The following is a 26,153-nucleotide window of genomic DNA, read 5'->3' on the forward strand; positions in this document are numbered from 1 at the left end:
GGGGCCGGGGCTGAAAATGCGATGCTAATTTGGACATCAGTTTGAACAAGTCTACCCACAATGCATTGGCAGGGTTTTAAGTGTGATGCATGACTATAATTCCGTTAGTGGAATGTGGTCAGAGATCCAGCTGAAAGGGAGAAGAGGACGGAGAAGGAGGGGAAAGGGACAAATGTAGAAGGAATAAAGAGAGAAAGAGGAGAGGAAGGAGAAGAGTGCGGGGAGAGAGAGGAGGTGGAGGAGGGGAGGGTTGCATTCCTCCACTTCCCCACCCCCCCCCACCCCCATCCGAGGGTTTCTGGATGGGGCGAGGGCCAGCGGAGAGGGAAGCAAGAGGTGGAGGCTGGAGGAGAGGAGAGAGGAGAGGGATGGAGGGAAGGGGAGGGGCCGGTGTGGCTTTTGTCTGCTTCCCACGTTTCAAAGCCAGTCTTGAAAAATGAATAGACAGAGGAAAATCAATTGCATGACCTTCACAGAGAGAAAGAGAGAGATTGAGAGAGCGGGAGAGGGGGGGGAGAAGGAGGAGAGAGACAGATTATAGAAGGAAGGAGCAAACGAAAAGGAAAGGCTGAAGGGAGGAAAAGTAAAATGACCCATGATGTTCATTCCCATTCAGTGTGTGTGTGTGTGTGCGTGTGTGTGTCTGCACGCGGGTGTTTGTACCTATTTGCACGGCGCATTGAAGGATAAACCCTTTTATTTCAAATCATTTATATTTCAAAACCTCTCTGTATTGAGTACATTTGGCTTTGGGGATTAGTTTTTTTTATTTTTTTTATTTCCCTGCCTTTTTAAATGTCACATTAAAGGATAATTTCGTTTTCTTTTTCAATTTCTTATTTTGTGTAGCTTGCGATAATAATGTGCTCACTTGCCAAACTAATTAAAGAGCAGCAACATTGCAGAGAAGCAGTCGGACAACACAGGAGGGTCAGAGGATCAGACGGGATGTAAACAAGCTAACAGTTTAGCGAGAATAGCTTAACCTCTTTAATCTGCTGGAAGAGCAAAACTGAGAGAACAGTTCAAATATGACTCACTTTGAGGAGTAATTTTACCATTGAGCTTTGCTTTCTTTTCCAAATAAGTTCTTTGTCTAAAGAGCAACTTCAATAAGGCTGCAAATTAGTGTTTCACTGCACTCTCATCCTCAAAGTTTCATGTGTTTTACCTCTGATCACACCCTGCATCACTGTGAGGGTGTGGTCAGAAGTGAGCTCAGCTGGAGTTCACTTCTACATCACAGTGAGACGATCAGTCGCTGATGATCATGTTGTGATTTTCACCTTTTTTAGAGAGAGTGGTGTTAAATGTAACCATACTCTAAAATGGTATTTGAGTATCTTTGTGACAAACTGCCACTTTCTTGACCACTTTTGTTGAAAAACATCATATGTGCAAATAATTGCACAATACAAACAGGATTAAAAATGTCTTTTCTCTCTCCCCACTGACTATTGTACAATTTCTTTCCAAATAGTCCAATGGGTGCATCGGAATGGGCGGGCCTCTCTATATAAAGAAAGACCATTAAACCTATGTATCGCCATCGCGCCCCTGTGGCTGACTGGTACTTAAATCCATTCTGACATGGGTCGGACTAAAAACTCAAAAGTACACGTCAAATACATTTTTCCCAAGGACTTCTGTAGTTTGGGTTGTTCTTATCACGCTGAAGTCTTTATTTGTGTGAAAACTTTGGCTTTAAATGTGTAGATGTAAGAATTGGTGGGCTGTTGAATTTGTATTCAAGCCGGCTAACGACTAACTGCTACTTCACTGCTACAACTACAACATAGCTGCTGTTAGCTAGTTGACTCAGTTAGAGTGGGAGTCCAGAGAACCCTGTTGTTGTTCACAGCACCGGCACAGGAGCTTTGAACCTTGATTGACCAGGGCTAGCTGGTTGTCAGGCAAGATAGCTCTGCCACGCTGTGATGTCACAGCTGTTATCTCTCCATATTCTGTCAATTTTTCAGAACATTTTTGAATGTTTTTAACAAATATTCGTCCATATTGCACCTTTAATGAGTTGTTTCTTGATACAGCCGCTCCAACCACTTTGGCTGCAGATGACCTCACCAACGCCAGAAGGCAGCCCCCATATTTGGGTGTTTTGGCTTCACTTATGTACAGTTGGAGGAAGTGGAGATGCGTCGACCATCTCTATTTACGGTTACAGTTGAGGCAAAGACCTAATATTTATATTTGAGAGTTTTGCCATCACATGTGGAAACATACTTGATGCGGATCTCTTCAATTTGTTAATTAAAGAATTGCGAAGATTAACATTTCAGGGCTCTATCGGTTTCTTAAATCAGCTCAAACGTATCTCTGGCATTTCTGTGGTGCAATTTCCTGTTTCTTATTAACATGCACATTAGTTAATATCAGCATGTCCGCGACAAGCTAATATCTACAGTATAATCAATAACATAAGCCAAGCTGATAAATAACTTGGGTGAGAACAGTCTTATCAAAATCATTAGAAGCTCTGGCCAGAACTAGATTGCGGAAAAATTTGAATTTTTCTACAGTTGGTGCATTTTGAATGAAGTTATCCAGGTTATTATAGATTTTTTCACTCAAATTTACGTTGCATAAATTCTCTCTCCACAAATCGGTAGCTGCTCAGCCTTTAACAGGTGCGACGCAGCAGGTGGAGAACCCCTCAGTCTTTTACAAGGTACAGTACAATGACAACTCACTGCCAGCAACAGGGCCAGCTGAAGTGTTTTACTGTCTCTGTTAGTGAGGTCAAACACACCTCTCTCCTCCCCAGCGTTGGTGACATTGACTTTCATTCAGCCCTCCGCTCGCTCCCTCTCTATCTCCCCCCCTCTCCGTCTCCATTCTTTCATTGCCTCCGTCTCCCTCCCCTCCCTTCTGCCTCCCCCACCTCTTCGCGCTCTCTCCCCGCATCTGCCTCCCCTCTAATTCACGGCGTTTAAAGCAGCCGGGGCTTTTAAGGGAAGTTAATTGCACTCAAATTATGTTCGACCGCAAAAGGAGCGAGGGAGCGACGGAGGAGAGACACATAGATGGAGGAGAGATGGAGGGAGGGATGGATGTCAGAGTGAGAAGATAATTGCGTCAGAGAAGGGACGCTGCGATTAGGGTCACTCTTTCTCTCTCTCTCTCTCTCTCTCTCTCTGTCTGTCGAGCGGCCGAAACGTCACATTTGGATGGTAGTAAACAACTTGGCAGGTGATCGGGCTCTTGTTTTGAAAGGGTGAAAAAGACGGCAGCGGAGCAAGACTTGAGAGATGAAGACCGATGAAAAGGGAGAGAGAGAGGAAGATCTGTTTGATTCCTCCATTGTAACATCCTGACCTAAAGTTAAAAAGGTCGACACTGTGGCGGTGGAAAGGCAGCCTCTGTGTATGTGCATGTAGGGGGGATGTATAGGTGTGTGTTCTCGTGTGTGTGTGTGTGTGTGAGTGTGTGTGTGGCCATCACTCATGGACTTAACTGGGACTAAATTATGTATTAGACAGAGGTATAATGGAAATCATTCAAATGAAATTTCTATCTTTTTTTCTCGCGGAGCGCTGGGGAGACCCCGAGAATTGACCTGCGAGTCAGACTATAATTAACGTGTCCGATCGCGCCCAGTCCCATTCTGTCTCCTATTCCCACAATGAAATTAAACCTTGTGGCAGAGTGCTGGGGAGCTAATAAAATGGGAGTGTGACAGAAAAGGGCCAATCCAGGGAGCTCGGGCTCACACACAGGTCCGCATCCGGGTCCAAGTGCACATTATTACATGCATGTACACAAGAGCAACTCGAGTCTCACTCTCTAGTTTTACTTAATCAAAGTAATTGCCGACATCTGGGAACAAGGAAACAACAAAGTCAGACGGGGCGAGGAATGAGTCATCAGACAACCAGACAGGTTATAAACAACAACAGTTTAGCTGATTGTTTGGAGGTAAAACCAAAAGTCGGTGCAGCTAAAAAAAAAAATGCTGGCAATAATCCCTTATTGCTGGTGCTTCAATTGGGCCATTAGTCATCAGTGTAAAGTGCTGCCTCATTAGATTTCTCTCCAAATGAGTACCATTACTTACTTCTTGACACTTTTTATTGAATATTGAATACTCAGGGTGTATTTACTGTGAATTGTGAGCCAAATAGGTCTGATTTCTTCGTGCCACGTGAAGGAAAATCTACAGCTGTGTGAGGTTAGCTCTCCACTAAAGTCTTTTCAGAGCCCAGCTGCTAATACGTGTTGATATTAAATGATTTAATTCAACTTTATGTCTACCCTCAAATGAAAGGTGCACTATATAAGAATTTTAGTTGAATACCAGCTAGCCCACCCTGTCCCGGTCCAAAACTCCTATTTCAGCGGTGTAAGCTAGCTGCCGTTAGAAGCTTGTTTTGGGCATCAATTCGACAGCCGGCAAATTCGTACATATTAGATATTTCATCTTTAAAACAATGTTTATATTGGTCTGTTTATGCGCATGCATCTGAGGTAACACCCAGGCCACTGGGTTCCTTGTTCCCCCGTGAAAATGTAAAGAAACGCAGCATTGTGTCATCAAAGGCACCAGAGAAGAAGGCTGAAAGATAGAAAACACAGATGTCACCAGTTAACAGCACTGTACGCAACTTCATTTATGAAATTGGCTTTGCAGAGAAAGGACATTAATTCACCAATCACAGATACACATGATGCATTTTCACTCAGTGAATCAGTCAATCTTAATTGGTATTGCGCCAATTAACAAAGAGAAAAGTCATCTCCAAACTGGGCAGGTCTAAACCATACTCCTTGATTCATTTATTAGACCAATTTATTCAATTATTAGACCAATTTATTCAATTATTAGACCCAACATTTCCCCATGAGCAAGCACTCGGTCACAGTGGCAAGAATAAAACTGGCTTTTAAGGTAGGAAACCTCAGAGCAGAACCGGACTCAGTGGTGGGCGGCCACAGGTCCAGTTTGAATTGGGAGGTTCAAAGCTTAATTTGTCTTCCAAATGAGTTTGACTGCTTTGTATATATGCTCAGAATTTGTATGATCATCTAACTATTTGTGTTTCTTGTCCAATCAGAATTAGCCTAAGTGACAATGCAGCATTCGCAGATCTTGGCAATGAACTCGGTGACGACAGTGACAGTTTCAGGAATGATAACCAAAACTATTAAGAATGCACAGTTTTTTTTGTCAAATGAGGGATCTTGTGAAAATTTTGGGTTGGGTCTGCATTCTCAGATCCCTTCAGCTCACTTAGTGAGGATAATGTCATTCCTGATGGGAACGAGAGCTAGAACTACAAAAATGAGACCCAACAACATTTTTCTTGAAATGATTTTGGATGATTAGGTATTAAGATATTACAGAGGTGATAATATATAACACACAGAATCATGCAGGACCCTTTCACTCATACATACACACACATGCACACACATGTATAGAAGTAGGGGTTCACAGCACCACTACAGAAGGATCTTTGTTCTCGGGGTGAGATACCAACACCGCTCACTCTCTTCACATGTGCACACATTCGTGCGTGTGTCCACACACACACACACACACACACCAGGTCCAGTGTTTTGGTTTCCTGGCTGCCCTATTGTACCCTGGCAGTCTTTAATAAATGGTCCTCTGTGTATGTGTGTGTGTGTGTGTGTGTGTGTGTGTGTGAGTGTGTAGACTCATCCGTCAGCCCTGCTGGCCTCATGTCACATCCAGCGTTTCCTCCGCCCCGCTGACACTACTCAGCACTACTGATCACCCACCATCACCTTCACTCCTCCAGGGATCTGTGGCACACACGCTCCCACACTCCCACACTATATATGTCTCTTTGGTTGTGAGGCATGCACAAACTATCTTGCCCGTGTGTGTGTGTGTGTGTGTGTGTGTATCCTTTTTGATTCATTCTCATCTGGTCATGATGGGGGTTGCTTCCTCCTCCAGACTCCCCTGCGCTGCAGCTCCATCGCAGCCCCACAAGGGAGCCTGACAGGCAGGCAGAGAGCAAGCCGGGCTCCCCATCCCCCCTCCAGGCAGCGACTGGCAAGGCTGAAGGGTCCCAGCACCAGACCCCCTTTCATAGGCCTGAATGGACCTGCCTTATTTATATTCACACTCCGTCACACAGGGGGACCCCAATCTCACAATGCCACTGTGGCTTTGTCCGGCAACTCTGTATTTATGTGTGTGTGTGTGTGTGTGTGTGTGTGTGTGTGTATGTGTGTGTGTGTGAGTTTGTGTGTGTGCGCGGGTATTTGTGTTGTTTAATCGGAGGGCATGTTGCCGCTGTGTAGTCTGTGCATGAGGATTCATTGCTGTGTGTATTCCTGAAGTGTGGGTGTGTGTGTTTGTGTGGGTGTGTGTGTGTCTATAGCTCTAATGGAATGCCTCCCTCTTCTATTCACCAAGCCCACATCACAAGCAGGCAGCTGGGCAATATATATATGTGTGTGTGATTGTGTATATGTGTGTGTGTGTGTGTCTGTTTGTCTGTCTGTGTGTGTGTGTGTTCCGACCCTCCCTCTGCGTTCAGTTGTAACCCAGAGCAGCGCTTTCATTTTTCTGTCATAACGTGTATTGATTTCCCTCAGCCTTGCAGCGACACAAACACACACTCACACACACACACACAAACACGCACATCTGATGATACTTAAAGTCACGCACACACATGCACACATTCATATGCTCTTGTGCGCACACATTTTCGCGCGCACGCACACGCATAGTTTGTCTCTGTCGGATAAGGAACATTGTGTTCAAAAGCAGCCCTGTTGGGGTGAGATTAGTTCTCACGTATGGTCCCCACTTTTGCAATCACACGCTCGCAGGTGCACACACACACCGTCACATACTCTTTTTGACATAAAACAGTAAATACGGCTGATTGCTAAATTAATCTTCCACGTCACTGCGGCCCCTCATGGCCGGCTTTGCTTGGGAGAAAGTGATCACTCTCGCCTTCCTTAGTGTTTTCTCATTTTCCCGGCCGTACCCTCGCTGCTCCTCTCGTACCTATCTTCACCCTCCCTCCCCTACCTAACCACCTCCAACTCTATTTGTATTGTAATTGCCTTGGTAAACAGCACCACTTTGGCACTGAAGCAGCTCTGATAGCTTGTGTTTGGGATGCATTAAGAGAGGCGATGCAGACGCTATGAGTGTGTGTGTGTGTGTGTGTGCGTGTGTTTGTTTGCGTGTCTGGCGGCAGTTGAGCTGTGTGCGTCACACAGCAGCCCCCTCCTTATGCTCACTTTCTTTTCTTTTTTTTTTTTTCCAGACAGCCGCGACCGTTTCGGTCGATTCTTCTGTTTATCAGACATGATTGGTTCAAGTCTCTCACTTTTCATTTCGGTGCAGAGTCAAAGATGTCACAGAGATGCAGCGTGATTACAAAACCCCCACTGAGTCAAATTTACAGATGATTCTGTATAATCACTAATATGTCATAGCTGCATTCATCTGAAAGCAGGGGAGCTGCCAAGTTCATCAATATCACCTTACTTATAGTTACAAAACGCAGCTTCACCTGGAGTTCCTTCACCTCGTGTGGTTAATGTCTTATCCAGAAAAGTGAACTTGAAAGGATGCAATGATTGCTCTTACTCTTTCTGACATGTATAAGGACACGAACAAATAACACAAGTCTTGAAAATGTATTTTTAAGCATCTCTTGCATGTCAGCGCCTCTGTCTCTCATCCCATTTCCTGTCACTCTTCAGCTGTACTGTCCAATAGAAAGCCATGGAAAAAGGCCCGAAAATGTTTTTTTTATGCTTTTATTAGTGAGTTGGCTGTAGAGCGATGACATACAATCAGAGGAGAGAGAGATTGGAGCAACGCGCAACAAAAGGACTCAAGCTGCGAACTTTGCAGTTAAACCCTGAGAGCACCTCTTTTTACAACATTTAATTTTCCATCTTATCGAAATGATTTCATACATATTTTTTGATTTAACTGCAAATTTCGTGTCTCTAAAGTACATTATGTGCTAGTTAAACTCACTGCCTCAGATTTTCCCTAATATTTAATGATAAAATTTGTATGAGTGGTAAGAGTGACCAGGGATCTTAAAACTTCTTCTCTTATCATGATTCTCAAAAATCTATGAAGGTGTCTGATGAATGTTTGTCTCCTTTCTCTCTGCAGTAAGACGATCATCCCACTCTCTGGCCACGGACATGTTTGAGCAGCACCTAGGGGCGCACCTCCTGCAGGTAACGACCACCACACCCCCACCCTTCTTCTTCTTCTTCTTCTTCTCTCATCATTCAAATTATACAGTGTCACTGCTGTTCCGCGACAACCATGTTTCCTAAACTTTTCCACAAGTTCAGGAAAACTTCCCTGTTCTCGAAAAACACATTTTTCAGATGGGTTTTGAATTGGTTTGATAATTTAAGAGGTAGAATTTTCTCAGCCCATAAAAGAACGATCTATATCTCTCTGTTTGTCTGAAAAGTGTAAAATCTGTCGGGTATATTCCTTGACAGACAAGCACATTTGTCCCATAAGTGACTGCCTCGTGCTGCAGTGTGTCGCTCCCCGACTCAAGTCTTCCTCCCCTTCGGTCTCTCAGACTTACATTTTCCGAGCAAACACATGCTCTCGCATTCGCACACATGGACGAGCGCACATCTCATAAACCTCAGATGCTCGGACGATATCGCCGGCTGCCAAAGAATGCCTCCCTTTGCACTGACAGATGAATGGAGCCTGAGGGGGATTCTGGGGCAGGAGGGTCTGCGGGGATGACGAAATGTAGGATGTAGAGACAAAGGCTCAGAGAAGGTGCAGGGAAGGTAACACTGCAGATTGTACTTTAGACAAGGAGAGAGAGTGAGACCTTGAAGGATCTTAATGCCTTTTATGTAAAGTTTAAAGGGCGCTATACAAATAAATTTGCCTTTCCTTGTCTGAGAAGGACACAGGTCGGAAGTGGGAGAAAGAAGACGGGAGAAGGAGCCGAGGGTTTCAGAAGTGAGGTTGTGGTAAAAACAAAGAAACGTTACATATGTCTGCTCTCCGCCGGCATTTTAAAAAGAGGAAGGGGAGGCTTAGGGAACGGCGCTGATAGAAATCAAATTAACGCTCCAGAAAAACTGTATGATTCTTCCCCTCCCAGCCGTCCTCCCGCCGTAATAGCCTGATAATTGCACTTTAGTTCTCCGACATTCAGGCGGCTGGTTTCTCCTCGCCCGCGACACACGATGCCCCACACCCCGGCCGCGCATTTGCATACTGGATGTGTCAGTTGCATAAATTACCACTGCCACTTTAAGCACTGGGCCGCCAAAATAGCAATCATTCTTCTAGAGCAAAGTGGCCCTGGTCTGTGTGTGTGTGTGTGTGTGTGTGTGAGGCTGTGTCGGCTCACTCCTGGATGCTTGTTATGACGATTAGTATTATTCTCTGAAGCAGTCCTCTCTAATGGTCTGGCTGTATACCTTTCACTTCTCATTAGAATCACTGCAGGCTGTAATGACTCTGGTTCTATCTGTGTCTGTGTCTGTACTGGTGTCTGGGTGTGTGTTTACGTGTGTGGCCGGAGAAACCAGGACGCTGCTTTGGTTCTGAGTTTATCACAGCTGATTGAAACAGCTCTGGTCCATGAGCTCAGTTCCTCGTATCTCCTCTGCTCTGTTTGTTTATGTGTGACTGCATGTGCACACTCGTCTGAGTGTATGACTGTATGTGTGTGTGTGTGTGTGTGTGTGTGTGTGTGTGATAAGTGTGCATGTGGAATTTTAGCTCCTGTGCTGCTTTCTGTGCATTCAGTAATGCACTTCTTGTTGACAGCTGTTGTGTGTAGCTGCAGCTCGCGTCTATGTGAGTGTTTCATGTCTGTTCTCTTTATTCATATGTGTGTGTGTGTGCTCCCGCGCACGCTTGTGAATTGAGAGAGGAGGCCGAGGGGTGACGGGTTGTTTGTTCTCTGGCTCATTGTAATTTGTTCGATACACACTAATTGCTCTAATTTGTCTGTCTTGTTTCTGTTTGCCTTTGTGTGTGTTTGTGTGTGTGTGTGTGTGTGTGTGTGTGTGTGTGTGTGTTTTATGTGACAGTCTCTGGATGGCTTTGTGTTCGTGGTCAGTAGCGAGGGACGGTTCCTCTACATCTCAGAGACAGTTTCTATCTACCTGGGACTCTCACAGGTAAGACGACCTCAACGCACACATACTCACACATACACTGGAATAATCCTTTGTATACAAGTGCTTTTGCACACATGTGCCTATCTTCTGCTTACACTTTCATATCCCCTCCCAGGAGTGTGTGTGTGTTTGTGTGTGATGTGTGTGTGAGTGTGAATATCTTTGACTGCGCTCTCCGCGCTCATCTCTGGAGTGCAACTCTCTCGGGGGCAATGCTATTCTCTCTCTACCTCTCTCCACCGCCCTCTCTCCCTCTCCAGGTGCTCACCTCTGTTGATTGCCTGTGGCCTCTTGTACTGTGAATGTTAAGTCCTGCCATTTTGCCCAGATGCATAAATAATAACAGTAATTACTGGCCCAGCAATCAAAGTGTCGCCCCAGCGCGCTGGGCCTGTCTAGGGGAACAAATCGATAGGCATCTTAAAAGCCACATTGATTGTAGGGAGGGGGAAAAACACCAAGGGGGATGGGAAGATAGATAGAGACAGCCGGAGAGAGAAAGAGAGGGGGAGGAAAAGGAGGAGAGGTGTGATAAGAGAGAGATGTTTGGAAGTAAGAGGAATCGGTACAGCATGAGAGAGGCAGAAAGAGAGGACAGTTAGTGCTACAATAACACAAGTAACTGAGTGGTTTTTTAAACGTGGACATTTGCTGTGATTAAGGGTCTGCCCTTGGCGACTTTGAAGCTCAGTCTTGGGACAATACTCGCACTCTGTATGGACGCTGAATGAGTCATCGGTCACTGTAACACTGGCTGTGATGAGATGGCTGAGACGGGGGACAAAACCCACCGCCCAATTCTGTATAAAAATGCACTGTAAAGTAGGGCAGACAAATCAAGCGGCTATCTGCCAAAGTGGCAGCCGTTTTTCGTACGACACGGCTGTAATGTTTGAATATGATATGGGCAGTGCTTCCCTGCCAAGCCACGGCAGAAGGATGCTCGCTGGTAGGTTTGTTTCCAGGACACGACACGGACAAGTGAAAAAGTTATTTTCAACTGAACTTTGAAATTTGCCTTCCATTTCTTTAGCTAATCACAAAGGATTAACTGAAGTCCCAACAGCACCTGACGTCAGCATAGGTTTCAATTTATATTTCAGCACTGAATTTCACCCATTGATGGCACCAGATGGATGTATTATACAGGCCATATTGTTCTTTAATTATACTACTCACAGTAACTGTGTTGGCAATCTAGGATATAGAGCAACGATGGGAGGATTCCTATTGCCTCATTACTCAGTAGGAGACTCGTGCCAGTACTGCTCCGTGAAATCACCGTTTTTTCCTCCTTTCACTCGATATGATATAGAGCAGAAAATCATAAGGAGGAAGTTTTCATTGGAGGGGTTTTTGTTTGTTGAGGCTTTCTTCAACTTCCTCAAAGAGTATACAGCTGAAAAGTGATAGCTGGTGTGCTCCATAGTTGAAAGTTTCATGCCTGTTCAACGTTTCCGTCATTGCTTCTTCAGATAAGTTTGGGGGTTTGTTCAAAGAGCCCTGGATGAAAAACTGTCACCCGCTAAAATCCAGCCTTTGTCTTCAGTGGGAAAGATTACAATCTATATTCATCAGAGGCTAAATGACTCTGCAGTAGTCACAATTGTCTACTGGCTCCAGCTCCGCTCGGCAGTGATGGAAACATGGCAATTGGATGGACCTACTACTTTTAACCCCTTTTAAGTGACGATGCTATGATGTGCGTTGAAGTTAAAGACGGACATTGGCGCGTGAATACTCTGCCATCTGCCTCTGTTCAAGCAGTCCTCCAACATCGTTCAGTCGGGGCTGAACTCCTTAGCTACTTCCATCATCAGCTTTGGAAAAAAATAAGATCTCTAATTCAGAGTGCTGATTGTTATTGATTCTAACAGGCAGACTCATCTGCTGTCAGCAGGATATGAGTCAGTCGTCTGTTTCTAGCTTGCCTACATTTTGACGTAAAAATGATAGAGTGTCGTTGGGCGCGGTCGAAGTTGTCCTCTGTATAGCCGCATCCAATAGTGATGTCACGGTCTACTAAAATAAACTGCAGTACACCTGTACATCAATGCAGCAATGTGAGACATTTAGGAAGATTTTCCAGGTTTGTTAAGCTACTCTTTGTAGCTGCCAAAATGTGAGCGGCACGCCGGCCTCAGCCGCTTCACATTATAAAGAGCCAGGATAGAGAGCCAGAATGATCACAGTGGACAGTCACTATTTAAATGAACATATGGGCGTGCGATTATTGTGTTATGTGCAATAATCTAGTTTTTTTGGCTCGACAAATACATAAATAACGCACACTCAAGCATAAAGATTAAAACACACGAGGGCAAAACAAAATTCAAAGATAAGCAGCCGAAACGGATGCGAGGTGAGAGAGACGTGGAAGCCAGGAGACAGACAGAAAGGGAAGATACAGAGAGACAGAGAGAAACATATAGAACCCGACAGACAATTACAAGAGAGAAAGAAAACAAAGGAGAGGAATGTGGAGGAGAAAGAGAGACAGTGGTAAAGAGGAGAGGGAGAGTCTGAGTGTGTAAATAGAGTTTAAATGTGCAGTAGGAATGAAATTCGCCTTGGGATCGCCTAGGTAAACAAGACAGCCGAGGCTTTTGGTGGAGATGCTAATAAAACAGAGCTGTTCTTATCAGCTGAGCAGATGGCCTAACCCATCACATCTACTCAAACAGGGCCTAAGCCATCAGCATTCTAATGAAATTATTTATGATCGAAGATTACGTTCAAAACCTTGAACATATATCGCCACGTTTACCTTCCTGAGGAGATGAGAGCAGGCGGGTGGGGACGGAGGGGGGGTTATGATGAGAAAGACAGGCAACCCGAAAGGGCAGGTGGAGTTAGGAGTTGAGGAGATGAGTTAGGGGGGATATGAGAGTATATAGTGTGTTTATGGACACAAGAGGAACATAGAAAAAGGGAGGAAGAAAAGGTGGGAGGGAGAGGACGAGAACATATAGCTGGGAAGTGGAGGCGAGGCGGTCACAGGGGAGAGAGGAAGGACAGACAAACAAACGACGTTCTGAGTGGAAAAGTGTAACTGGTGGTTTGTTTTAGAGGGCAAGTCGCCCCCGTGGACCGCCGTCTCCTGTCCCCCCACTGTCTGACCCCTCTGCCCTGGCTTACACCCTGGGCTTCTCCCCTGACAGGGGGGTTGCTTAGCCGGCTTAGCCCAGGTCAGGCACCTTGACCAAGGGCACAGCCTGCCGCCCACTCCCCTGACGCCTCCAGGTATCATTTTTCTTCACACCGGGTCTCCGGGCCAGAAGCACGGGGATAAACTTGGGAATGCCACATCGCAGATGGGGGGCAGTGGGGGTGAGAAGGGAGGGGGGCATGGGAGGAAGTAGAGAAGGATGGATGGAGGAGAGGACGAGGAGACAAAAGGCAGAAGAAGGATTGGAAGGATGGAGAAGTAAAGAGTACGAAAAGGGATAAATGGGGTAAAGAGAAGGGAGGAAGGGTGGTAGATTAAGGGAGGAGAGAATTGATCTGGGAATGGTTAGTATGCAGCCTCCTCTCCCCCTCCCCCCTCTCCCCCTCCCTGCCTCTCTCCTCTCCCATCAGTCAGTGAGGGCTGAGGGCTGAGAGTGTGTTGTGGACCACTGCCCGGATGCCTCATACATATTAAAGCCCCCTGCTATTATTTATATCATGTCTCTCCTTCCCCTGCTTGCTGCCCTCCTACTCCCGCCCTCCCCCCCTCCTCCCCCACCACCGCACCGCACCGCCATACATACATACGTGCACGTGACACACACACCAGAGGTTCACACGGATGCGCTGACAGACAACCGCTCACACAAACAGTGACACACAATGACATGCGGAGGCACAAAAACCGACAGTCTAGTCACATACGCGGAGAAACAGAGGCGCGCCGTGTGCTCGCATATGCACAAACACACACACACACACACAAACACAAACACACACACACACTCGGAGAGATTTGAATGATCTCGGTCTCTCCTCACGTCTCCCTTCGCGCCACATTCTATACCTGTTTTTATGTCTGAGCCTGACTCATCCTCTCAATCGCTCCGTCTCTTTCTCATCTTCTCATTTCTGTCTGATCTTTTTTTCCAATCCCTCCCTCCTGCCCGTGATGGAGAGATATTATACGGATAGGTCTTAAGCCCGGTAAAGCCCATAAGGACCTGTTTGTCTCTCTACCTTGTTTTCCAATACCACAGGGCCAGGGGGATCGTGTCTCTTTCAGATGGCCGGTCCAGTGTTCAGTGAGCAGAGGTAAATGTAGTCCTTGTTTAAAAAACGACAAGAATTCCCCTTAGCAGAAGAATCGCTATTCATAAAACACACCTTGACCACAGACAGACGGACAGATCTCGATATAATCAGTTATAAAAGATGTCTAAAGCGAGGTTCATCTAGTGTTGTAGAAACCAAACCCAGTCCATTTACTTGTCAGATATCCAGCCTCTTAGTGCAAAGATGCAAACTCTTAATTTTTAAAACATTAATGAACGAGTCAGTTTTGATGTCAGAATCAAAAGGAATGTGGCAGAAGGGATCCAGCACCTAGTAATTACACTGCCAACGTTATATCTGCATAATGTAGAGAAGAGGGATCAAAAAGAAGCACTTATCCTGTACATTCAGGGTGTTGTGAAGCTTTCATATAGCCTCATCCCATTAATACACAGGATATTTAAATTTAAGGCCTTAAACATACATCTAAAGGTTGTTTTGTGGAATTAAAACAAATATTTGCAGAAATACTTCTTAAGGAGTTACAGTACTAACTTAGTTCCTTTTTTTCATGCAATCATCAACTTTGATTGACGCTTTCTGTGCTTAATCACTGTGGTAGCAGCCAAAAACAACTAAAGGCGACTATAGTCAATGTTTTGTAGAATACTATTATGTAAAATTGCAATGCTGAAACTATGTGAAAGGAGAATTTCCACCTGAATCAGCAGATCTCGGATTTAAACAACTTTTATAGCGAGTGTTAACGAGTTGTTTAGACTAGCTGTCCAACTCGCAACTTTACGGTTTTGGTTCGCTGTTAATAGCATAATTTTTTCTCTACAATCCTCCTGTACACTACCTGCTCCGCATCAGACAGACACAGTTAGCAACTAGCTGGTGAACATAGTGTAGCATTTAGTAGCTAAAGATTCATACTGTACAGCTCTCCCAGGAATTGGTGGTGTGCAAAAACAGAGCAGGAATTGGACTTTCATCAAAGGGACAGAAAGACGACTGTATATGAGAGATAATTTTGCTCCATAACCGCTGGTTGGGTAAATAAGTAACGTGTGAGACCAAGTTACAATTTAAAAATCAGGTGTCAGAGTGGTTTAAAAAGTCAGCAGATGCAGACAGATGAAAGTAAGATGTCTTTACTTTTTGTAGGCTAATGTATGAAACATTTAAGAGTGAAATTCAATATGTAATTTTAAAAGCAATTTAAATAAAATGTTTTCAATGTAAATTGCTTAAAAGTGATTGTTGGTGTCCAGTGACAACTCAAAGGTTCTAATTTTCTTTTTTAAAAAGACAAGAATTTAAACAAGGTTTTAACTATGTTTGAGACCTTTGTGCTACATCTACTTTAGTAAATGGAGTGTTGATGATGAATAAAGGAGTCTCATCGCCTGGGAATGAAGCTCCGTAGTCTGGTGGTGTGGCAGCAGGTACTTCTGTATCTTTTGTCGGATTAAATGAATACATTAGACCTCAAACACATTCTATGGAAATATAAACAACACAAACATGCACGTCCTGCTATGACATTTTCTCAGCTAGCTACTACCACCTAGCTAACAGTTAAGTGTGATCTTAAGTGATGGGCTAGCTTAGCTAAAGTCATTCAAAAACTGTGCTTGACTTGATTAATTTCACCTCAGAGTTAATTCAAATAATTAAAGGAAAGTCATGAAAAATATTGTTTTACTGGATAAGAGAGAATTTAATCAAATAAAAACAAAACATATACTTATCATGAACCAAGAGATAACAGAACAACGATCATCAGGCCCCCTCTGTGCTCAGTATTTGAATTGATGAGGCGTTTAAGAAACTTTCAAGGTTCATTTGCACCTGGGCACCTTTTCTTCACGTCTTAAACGTCTATTTCCAATCATCTTATTTGGATTTTGGGCTTTAAAAAGCTCAGTAGGTTGCCATTTTCACATATTTTTAAAAGTCTGGTAGAGGCACATTGTTTTCAGCGCCTGGGGTAATTAGTCCATATGGTGCCCATCAAATCTAGTGCTTAATAATATGTTTATTACAGGTGGCACAATTATAAAACACAGGGCACCCCCCAGGAGATTTAAACCCCGTCTGGGACTAAGAACCTCTGTCTCTCATCCTCCTTCACTCGGCGGGGTTTCCTCCATCTTTACCCCTTCTGTGTTCACTCATCGTCCACCGCCGTTCTCATTCCTTCGCTCCCGCCTTCCCCCGTTCCCGCTCCTTCCTCTCCCCCGGCTGTGATGTCCTTGAGGGCCTGCTGAAGCTCCCATAAAGCCTGCAGTAAATGGCTCTAATCCGGTAATAAATGGCTGTGTCCTACAGACAAGGGTGTGAGGCTGCTGCAGCCACGGCTTTATCAGATGGAATGGTATTGGCACACACATGCACCGACACACACACACACACACACACACACACACACACACTTACACATGGATGCAATAGAAGCTGCATACATGCTCTCTCTCACACACGCTCATTTATACAGCTTCAGATGGAATCATATCTGCTCCAATTGTGCTGCTTTTATGGATGCCATGCAAGAGCTGCGCCACTATTACCTTTAAATGATTAGAGATGCGACTGTGATGCATTATGATGATAGGATCGTATAGAGCTGTAGGAGCTGTTGCATCGCTCTTTATGCCTGCTGGGATAGACTGTAACTGAATGAAGGAGCAGGGAGGGACGTGGGGAATAAGAAGAATAGTAATGTGACCTTTGAAGATACTTGGAGTTCACCTGTTTTTAATCAGCAAATACAATTGATTTTTATCCTCCCCTGGTTTTTATTTGTGTAATACTGAAGTCACTCGGTCCTCTGAGACTGGACTTAAATGTATGTGTGTGTGCATGTGTGGGAATGTCTTACAACCTCCATAGTCCTTGTTGAGTTGTAACCCAGAGCAGCGTTTTCATTTTCCTGTCATAACGTTTATTGATTTTTCCTCCGTGTGTGTGTGTCTGTGTGAAGTCGCTCGAGGTATATGTGCTCTTCTATTTCTGATCCGCGTGTGTGTTTCTCTTCAGGTGGAGCTGACCGGCAGCAGTGTGTTCGACTACATCCACCCAGCGGACCACGTCGAGATGGCCGAGCGGCTGGGAATCAGGCCGCACCTGAGGGCCGAGGCCGGCTGCCTCACGACCCCCGAGAGCGCTTCTAGCTCCGCGTCCACCTCCTCCCTGGCTGGCACCCCTGAACCAGGTACTATCAATTTATAGAGAGAGACTGAGAGAAATAATATACAAGGAGATGATTTTTGTTAAATTCTTCTACTTATCCTCAACAGCTCCCTCCAGTCCTCATTCTCCTGCTGACGAGCCTCCTGACCGCGGCTTCTTCATCCGCATGAAGTCCACGCTCACCAAAAGAGGCCTGCACGTCAAGTCTTCAGGGTACAAGGTACGATCAAACGTCGTCATAATCTGAAAAAACATACTTTTTATTATTCACACTTTTCCTATTTACTTGCTTGTTCCTGGAAGGATAAAATAACAAGCAGACCTTTTGTCATTTTGTTTGCCACTACCAGGGTTTCATAGCTCTGTCAAGTTGGTCGTTTCAGTGTATTTTATGGCGGTGACCTTATTTCACACCGGACCGCTGCTCATAACAGTTTACTGCCATCGCAGCTGTAATGTGATGGCTGCTGCATTCTTCAGCTCAGGATCTGACTTTGTGTTGTTTTTATGTCAAATGTATGTTAATGAATGTTCTGTTTCCGAGTTCCTCTTGCTGTTCCCGTTATTGTCTTCATCCTGGGTCATGCCACTTGTGACCTTGCGTGAAGTGAACACACACACCGTTGTCTTCTGCCTGTCAGGTGATCCATGTCACGGGACGAATCCGCTGCCGCCCAGCGCTCGTGCCGGGCTCAGCGCGCTCAGTGCGTCGGCCGATGGGTTTGGTCGCGCTGGCACACACACTCCCGCCCTCCACACTTAATGAAGTTCGCATGGAGAGCCAAATGTTTGTCTTCCGAGTGAACATGGACCTACAGGTCACATATTGTGAGAACAGGTAAGTTGTGAAGTTGTGAAGAGAAAACACAAGAAATGTTTTTAGTCTTCCAGTGAACTCTGATCCTCCACCAGTTACTGTTCAGACTGAACGAGCTTTCTCCTATAAATATTTGGGCATCTGTGTGGATGATGCTTTATCCTGGAGTGCACATAGGAGTCTAACAATAACAGAGCCTGTTATTGTTTTTTTCATGCAGTATGGACAGTTTCTCTGTTCTAGCTGTCACATTAAATACATACAAAGGCAGATTTTTTTTTTTAAATGTGTAAAGTCTCGTATCGCTTTTCCAGTGCTTCCACTTTCATGTTTTTTCATGAGTAGCTGGCAGAGCATCCCGCCAGGTGGTGGATTCAGAAGACACACCTGCTACTGCTTAGACAAACGTGTGTTTTTGTTTTTCCCGTTTCTTCACAGGATCTCAGAGTATATGGATCTGACCCCAGCAGAGGTGGTGGGACAAACCTGTTACCACTTCATCCACGTAGAAGACCTGGAAAACCTCCGGCAGAGTCACGAGGACTGTGAGTCACAACATGTGCAAAAGAACCCTAAAGTCATACTTGAGTTAAAGTAAAGATATCGTGTAAAAATATTAAGTAAAAGTAACAATTGTACATATATTTACATGCACCCTTACTCAGTATATGAGGGGATCGAACAAGCATTTTTCTGTTCATCGGAATCTGTTTCCTTTTCTTTTCCTTTTTTTTTTTTGATCTGATGCCAACTAAATAAATTAATTTCCAAATGTGCTACCTTGGTTCTGATGCAGTATTCAATCTGAAAAGTAACAGTAGTGGAGTAAATGTACAGTATTGACCCTCAAAATGTAGCAGAAATTGGAAATACTCAACTCGAGTTTTTCCATTTCTGCTGCTTTGTACATTTTGGAGGCAAATATTGTACTTTTGTACAACACTGCATTTTTTGGATAACTTTAGTTACTGGTTACTTTACAGATTACATACTACATCAGAGCGCAAGTTTTATAATTTTACATGAACTTATTTTATCAGCAAATGGATAAAACAAAAAATGGATACAAGCTATCCTGAAAATGATATCAGATACGATAATCAATTGATCTATTGTGTACAGTATATACATGTAAATATATTTGTACTTGGCTTTTACACGTACTTTTGATACTTGAAGTATATTTTAGCTAGAAAATGTCTGTTGATATTAACGTACAATTAAAATCAGATACTTTAAGACTTTTACTCAAAGACTACTATTCAAATGGGTGACTCTCACTTTTACCAAAGTAATAATTTTACATGATATCTTTACTTTTACTCAAGTATGATACACTGATGTGTAGTTTTCTAAATTGATCCGCCCTCTTTAGTCCAAAGAAATGTCTGAACTTGAGGGCTGCTTGATGGATCGAGGACAGCCTGTTGAAACGTCTCTCTGTCCTGTTGTGATCGGCGCCCTCTGCTGCTGTCATCATGAACTGCCAAACCAATACCTGTCCTCTTCTCTTCCCTCCCCTCAATCTTCTGTATCCTGTACCACATCCTTTTCTTTCAACCCTCCACCCCGTCTCCTCCCAGTGCTGAGGAAAGGCCAGGTGGTGACCAACTACTACCGCTGGCTCCAGAGGAGAGGAGGCTACCTGTGGATCCAGTCCACCGCCACCGTCTCCATCAACCACAAAGCCCCGCACGAACGCAACGTCATCTGGGTCAACTACGTCCTGAGGTCAGTGCAACCACTGCAGAGCCACACTTTTTTATTTTCTTTTTAACTGGAGGACTGCTGATATGAGCTGAGTTTATATATGCGGGCACCATACTGTGTACAAAGATCCTTTGAAGGGATAGATGATGAAATGCTGAGGGATTATTGGACGAGTTTCGCTCCCTCCGACATGTGAAAAACTGACGAGGGAACTTTAAAAAACAGTGACATCAAAGCCGAGCACATTACCAGTTAATGTTAACGGCTAAAAACTTAATAGCTACTTTAGATTTTGATATAAATATTGAAGATTTTTATTTAAAATTACAAGATGACAGAAATTTGAGTTATCTTAAGTCATCTCATGTTTTATAGATTTCAGATTAATTTGAGGTATTTCTTGCCCTAAAAACAGATAGTCAATTATTATTTTTCTAGTTTAGATGACAGATTATGATTTATAATTACCATTTTAGTGAGCTAATTCAATTTAGAAACATGACCTAGACCTTTACAAGCTTTCACAGTGATTAGTGATATGACAGACAGTGAGCTCATCTGACTTTTTTCATGAATTACTGTTAAATTTTCTTTATTTACAGATTTATTTATTTTTTTCAAAATTATGTATTGAGCTTGTGTAGAAGTCATTACTCGTGCAGAGTCTCCAGTGACAGCATTACAGCATTACTTACGCACTGTTTAGTGTCATTACTCTGAACTGGCAGGCATGATCTCATAAGAAGGCTCTGAGGCTGATTAAAGAAAATTGCTTTCTGTTTAAGTTTAAATTACATGTTAAATGTGGCATTACTTTTGTTTAAGGCTATATTTATTTACTACACTGGCACTACACCTGCAGTAACCTCGACAAAACATGCTTTTCCCCGTATTTCCCTCTCGTACACACACACACACACACACTCAGCCAGAAACTGATGCAAATATACTCATCGCACCACACACACACCACAAACACGGCAGGTAACACAAATACATGCACAGCGAGCAGCAGTCAGACAAAAACAAGAGGAGTAGGCTGAATTTCAATGCTAATTGGACTGAAGCTATATAATTACAACAAATGGATGTCAGAATTTTGGGGCTGAATGGTGTTTTAGTTAATTAGTGCTGTAATTACAAGAGCTCATTAACTTCTCCAGCAGCCTCCTCCTTGTCTGAGCTTAACTGTGTATAGGTGGGCTGCTGAGAGAGAGAGAGTGTGTGTGTGTGTGTGTGTGTGTGTGTGTCTTACAGGGCGGGGTCTGCCTACTGTCTGTGTGTGTGTGTGTGCGTGTGTGCGTGTGTGTGTGTGTGTGTGTGTGCGTGCTAGGTGGAGGTTAGAAGGGTGTGAGGCAGTTTGGCTATTGGAGGTTGTTATTAGTCTGATTATATGTTGTTTCCATCTCTAAGTATTCACTCAAATCAGCACGCCACTAGGGTTTTTGTTTTTTTTTAAGCTGTAAGTGGTTCTAAGTGGTAGATGATCATTTGTGTTTACGGCCACCTTTTTTTTCTCCCTCCCTTTCTCCATTTTTACATCCATCCATCACTCCGTCCGTCCAGTCGAACGGAGCTGCCCGACACTCCTCTGGACCTGCTGCAGCTACCAGAGAACGTGAGAGCAGAGCGGCTTCGGGTCAGCTCGCCCCCCACCAACAGCTCCCCACAGGCCCGAGGTGGGACAGCACGCACTCACCTGAATACCTTCCAACAACGCCCCCAAACCTGCCTGAATCTCTTAACATTAAAATCTCTCTTCCTCCCCAGGTTCGCAGCCAGTGAAGACCTCAGTGGGGAAGAGTGAACCCGACACTAAAGGCAGAGACAAATTCACCGCCTCCGCCATCCCATCAGAGGACAGGAGGAAGCGCCTGCTGAGGTCCGAACCCGAGGGCGCTCCTCCTGAATCCCGTCGCAGGCTGGAGGAGCTCCGTCATGCAGAGGAGAGTGTGTCAGCCTCTTCTGACCTGGCGAGCGAAAGCGAGGGGGAGGAGGAGGAAGAGACAGAGTGGGACCAGGGGGGAGAGACTGACAGACTGAAACAGGAAGACAGTGGGGTAGGAAGTAAGCAGAGTAGGGGGGGAGAAACCCCGACCAGAGGGGAGAGGGGGAGCCGGGTGCACAACGGCCGGGCCGTGATCCAGCAGCTGAAGAGCGTAGTCACCCCGTCTCCCCTGCCCGGCAGCCCCAGCATCAAGACTGAGCATGAAGCCCTGAACAGCGGGGGGCGCTGGGGGTCGCACACACAAACCTCCACCCAGCCCCAACCCTCACATGCACACACGCCCTCCAGCAGCCTCAACGGCGACAGCCCCACCACCCCGATCCCTGACTCCTCTTCCAGCAGCGAGGCCCCCCCGAAAGGTTTGTTCACTCCCCCGTCCCCAGCTTTGTCCCCGGCCATGTCCGTGTCCTCCCCGCTGCCCCGTGATGAGAGGTCTGTGTCAGGGGTGGTCAGTCGGAGCAGTGGCGGTGCAGGTGGCGGTCCTGACTTTGAGCTGCTCCAGAGACTGGCTGCAGGCGGCGCAGCGGGGCGGGTCCTTTTCCACCCCCTTGCCCTCGGCCCGCAGGGCCCTCAGAGCCTCTACGCCCCGAGCACTATCCGCTACGCTCCACCTGAGCTGCCCCCCTCACACCACCACAGCGGAGGACACAGCGATGGCCTGCAGCTACGCTCGGACCACCACAAGGGACCCCCTCCAGCCTTCTTCCCCCACCTACAGCGGTTGGCCGGCTTGCCACCCTTCAGTGGTTTCTCCCCGTCTGACAACCCTTTTTCCTCCGGCCTGCCCTTCTGTATGAATGGACTGAGGGGGGCTGCAGGCTCTGAGGAGGACTGAGACTCAGAGGGGAGGAGGTGAGAGGAGAACATGAAAATGAAGGACGGAGCAGAGTGACAGACCAGAAAGAGAGACGTTGAAAAGGGCAGGAGAGACAGAAGTGGCAGGACATTAAGCCTCTGAGGACGTTACTAATTGGACAATGAGTTGAATAACTGCGATCTAAAATATGTGACAAGATGCTGCCATGGGGAATTACGGCGTCCGCCTACTGTGGACAAGTGACAGTGACTCTCCGAGAAAACAGGACATGGAAACTTTTGACTGGTCGTCCCTCAAGACTTTCTGTCTCTACAACAATAATGAACTCCGCTCTGTGTCTTTCTTTAGATGACTGTGTTGATTTCTGTGTCTCTTCCACTCAGAGAAGCCATATTGTACATAGAGACAAAACCATAAAGACCCTCAGCTCACATTCCTCCTCGCTGTCAATCCAATTAACCCAATTAACCCCTAAAAGCTAGTAGAAAGAGGTGGACACTCGTACGTAGGAAGGAAAGTGACTTTGGAATATAAATTTTTATTATTGCAGTATTACACAAATCGTCTCTTACACTGCAGGTGATTATAGGGTTTCCCCTTAAAAATAGCTGGAGACAGCCCTCTGGTGTTTTTGTATTGAGATTCAAAGTAATGATAATTATAAAAAAAAAAAAATTCAAGTATACATCAGTCAGCCATACTTAAAGCACACTGTTGGGACAAAAATATGAATAATGTCGTCCCAGACATTCCATTATGTATAAGGGAAGAAAATGCAATGCAGACAGGACGCTACTTCTGTTGTTTGATCATAGGAAGGTCATTTGTTTAACTGAGAATTAATTATAGTATATTATGTATGATGCTGCGGTTGTGTTTGTGTGTGAAAGCCATATTCTTCTTTCTTTTTTATTTCTCAAGGTTTTTTTAATTGATTTTTGATATTTTTCACCAGATAAAAAGGAAGGATGGTGACTGTGTGGAAAAATGTTTCTAGACGGACAGAATAACATTGTTTTATTGGATGTATAATATCATCCAAGTACTTTTTTATTATTCTGAAGAAAAAAAAAAAAGATATTTCAGAAAATGTTTTTAGGAAGGGGGGGAAACGGTGCTGGACATGAGTGTTTATTATCATTTAAAGCCTCTGTGTTTTTTCTGAGCACTTACTGAAATTTGTTCTGCTGTGAACTCAAAGCACTTCATCACTTAACACTCCCTGTGTGATCCTGTTAAAACAGAAAACGATGCAAGAGTGGTCACTAATATCATAGCCTGGCCACGGTGTAGTAGAGAAGGATAAACGGTCAGAGAAGTAAACAGACCCCATGTGGTCATTAAAAAGATGACCGTCAGAGGTCAATAAAAACATTGCCCAGAATTGTTCTGATATTGTTTTCAGTTCAGAAAGTTTTAGATTCAAAAGTGGAAATATGAAACACTTTAAATTTCTGCTTAATGCAGATTGATTGGAATTCCTTTCACGACTGAAAAAAAACCAAACAAATACAAAACAACTTTTATATGAAATAATAAAACAACAGTTTTTTTAATTAGTGCTCAGAATATTTTATCTCTCATTTGAACTGAAGTGAGTCACAAACAATTTGACAGCCGTCTGAAAGATGCTCAAACAGGAGAGAATCTCTGTTCCTAAATGTGATATTTAAAGGTGCACTATGTAGTTTTTGAAGAACTTTTAATCCGAAGACATAGATCTTCTCTGACTGATTTTTTTTAAGTCTAGACAAACTAAATTAACAAACTCTCTTTGTTTTCATGACTGAATAAACTGAGTAAACAAACTGACTTAAACGACAACACAATGTCATGCTCTTTACTTCTTATGTGTGCCAACTTTCTAGCTTCAAACAGTGTTCTGTGGACCTGATTTCCCTCTGAGAACAGCTTGTTTATTCAGTTATGGAACAAATAACTATTTCTGAGTTGGTATTGTTACCTCATGTTAAAATTCTCAGTTTTAATTTCTTCTCCAAAACTACGTAGTGCCCCTTTAACATTTGAAAAACTGACCACTTTTTGACAAAAATGTCGATGTCAATACAGCCAAACACACTATTTAAAAAAATTCTAATTTTCACACACACACACACACACACACACACTCACACACAATAATAATAATGATCAATGATACAAATACTCAAAACATCAGATAATTCTCAAGCACTTTGGAATAAAATCCTTCAAATTGATCCAACGTTTTGTGAAAATAACACCTACATTTCTTTTAAAGTGATGCCATAATGACAGACACTGTATGTATGTTGTTTTTATTCTGCTTCCAGTTTGAGATTACAGTCACCTGTCTGACCCGAGGGATCAGTTTACATGAAAATCAATGAAAAAAAAAAAAGAATTAAAAAGTATTTGTTCAGATCCGATGTGCACTACACACCCATACTGTAGCTGTCACATACTTTCCGATGTTTAATGATATACTGTGTGCGTGTGACTGTGTGGGTGTGCACTCGCTTGTACAAGTGTGTGTGTTTTTTTGTTTTTTGTTTTTTTATTTCTGTCTGTTACGTTTTGGTTGAATTAAACAGCTAACCCCTTGCCCATCACTGTGAAGCTAACGTTATCCTCCCATCTTTGTGAATACTCCACCCGCTCATCAGATAAAATGAACAAATGTAAAAAAGAAGAACAGTGATACAGATGACAATAACAATAAAATATTCCAGTAGAGGAGCACAACTCAAAGGCTTTGTCATTTTCTTTCTTGCGTCCGTGCCGCACATAACTTCAACCATTAAGATGTATGAAATGGCATGATTCAGCGTATGTTTGAGGCAGTTAATTAAGTTTTTGTGGGATCATTTGGGACACATATTTTAAGGTAATCGAGTATGTTCCAAGCTACATTTGCATATGTTTGATTTGTTAGTCTCCTTCACAAAACACCAACTCTTCCGACGTGGAACAGACATTCATATGACATAAAATTCAACCAACAACACGGCCAAGAGTAGCAAACACAAGGGACAAATCAGTGGCGGACTGAATAAAAGATGTCTGTGTCATCAGCAAAGCAGGTGGGCGATCTTGAATATCCCCGGAGTGGACAAAACACAATAAAACACACAATAAAACACAACAATATTGATCCTTAATAAAAGGGGGAAATGGTGAAGCAGGTGAGAGCGAACACACAGTGTGTCTCACTTATGAGAAGCTACATGCGGGCATGCATCAAAGTG

General features: G+C 44.1%; 1 protein-coding gene across 1 annotated transcript in view; it reads left to right on the forward strand.

Moving 5' to 3' along the window:
- The window catches only part of npas1 (neuronal PAS domain protein 1), a 42,719-nt gene extending 17,064 nt beyond the window's left edge, over positions 1–25,655 (forward strand). Inside the window, exons 4-12 of the mRNA XM_030406683.1 lie at positions 8,147–8,214; positions 10,063–10,152; positions 17,422–17,596; positions 17,682–17,794; positions 18,216–18,412; positions 18,830–18,936; positions 19,975–20,122; positions 21,668–21,780; positions 21,872–25,655. Of these exons, the coding sequence (XP_030262543.1) occupies positions 8,147–8,214; positions 10,063–10,152; positions 17,422–17,596; positions 17,682–17,794; positions 18,216–18,412; positions 18,830–18,936; positions 19,975–20,122; positions 21,668–21,780; positions 21,872–22,944 (2,084 nt within the window). The 3' untranslated portion in view covers positions 22,945–25,655. The remainder of the gene's footprint in view (positions 1–8,146; positions 8,215–10,062; positions 10,153–17,421; positions 17,597–17,681; positions 17,795–18,215; positions 18,413–18,829; positions 18,937–19,974; positions 20,123–21,667; positions 21,781–21,871) is intronic.
- The last annotated feature ends 498 nt before the right edge of the window (positions 25,656–26,153 follow it).

The sequence above is a fragment of the Sparus aurata genome, chromosome 2, assembly GCF_900880675.1.
Source record: "Sparus aurata chromosome 2, fSpaAur1.1, whole genome shotgun sequence".
In the NCBI taxonomy this organism is placed as follows: domain Eukaryota; kingdom Metazoa; phylum Chordata; class Actinopteri; order Spariformes; family Sparidae; genus Sparus; species Sparus aurata.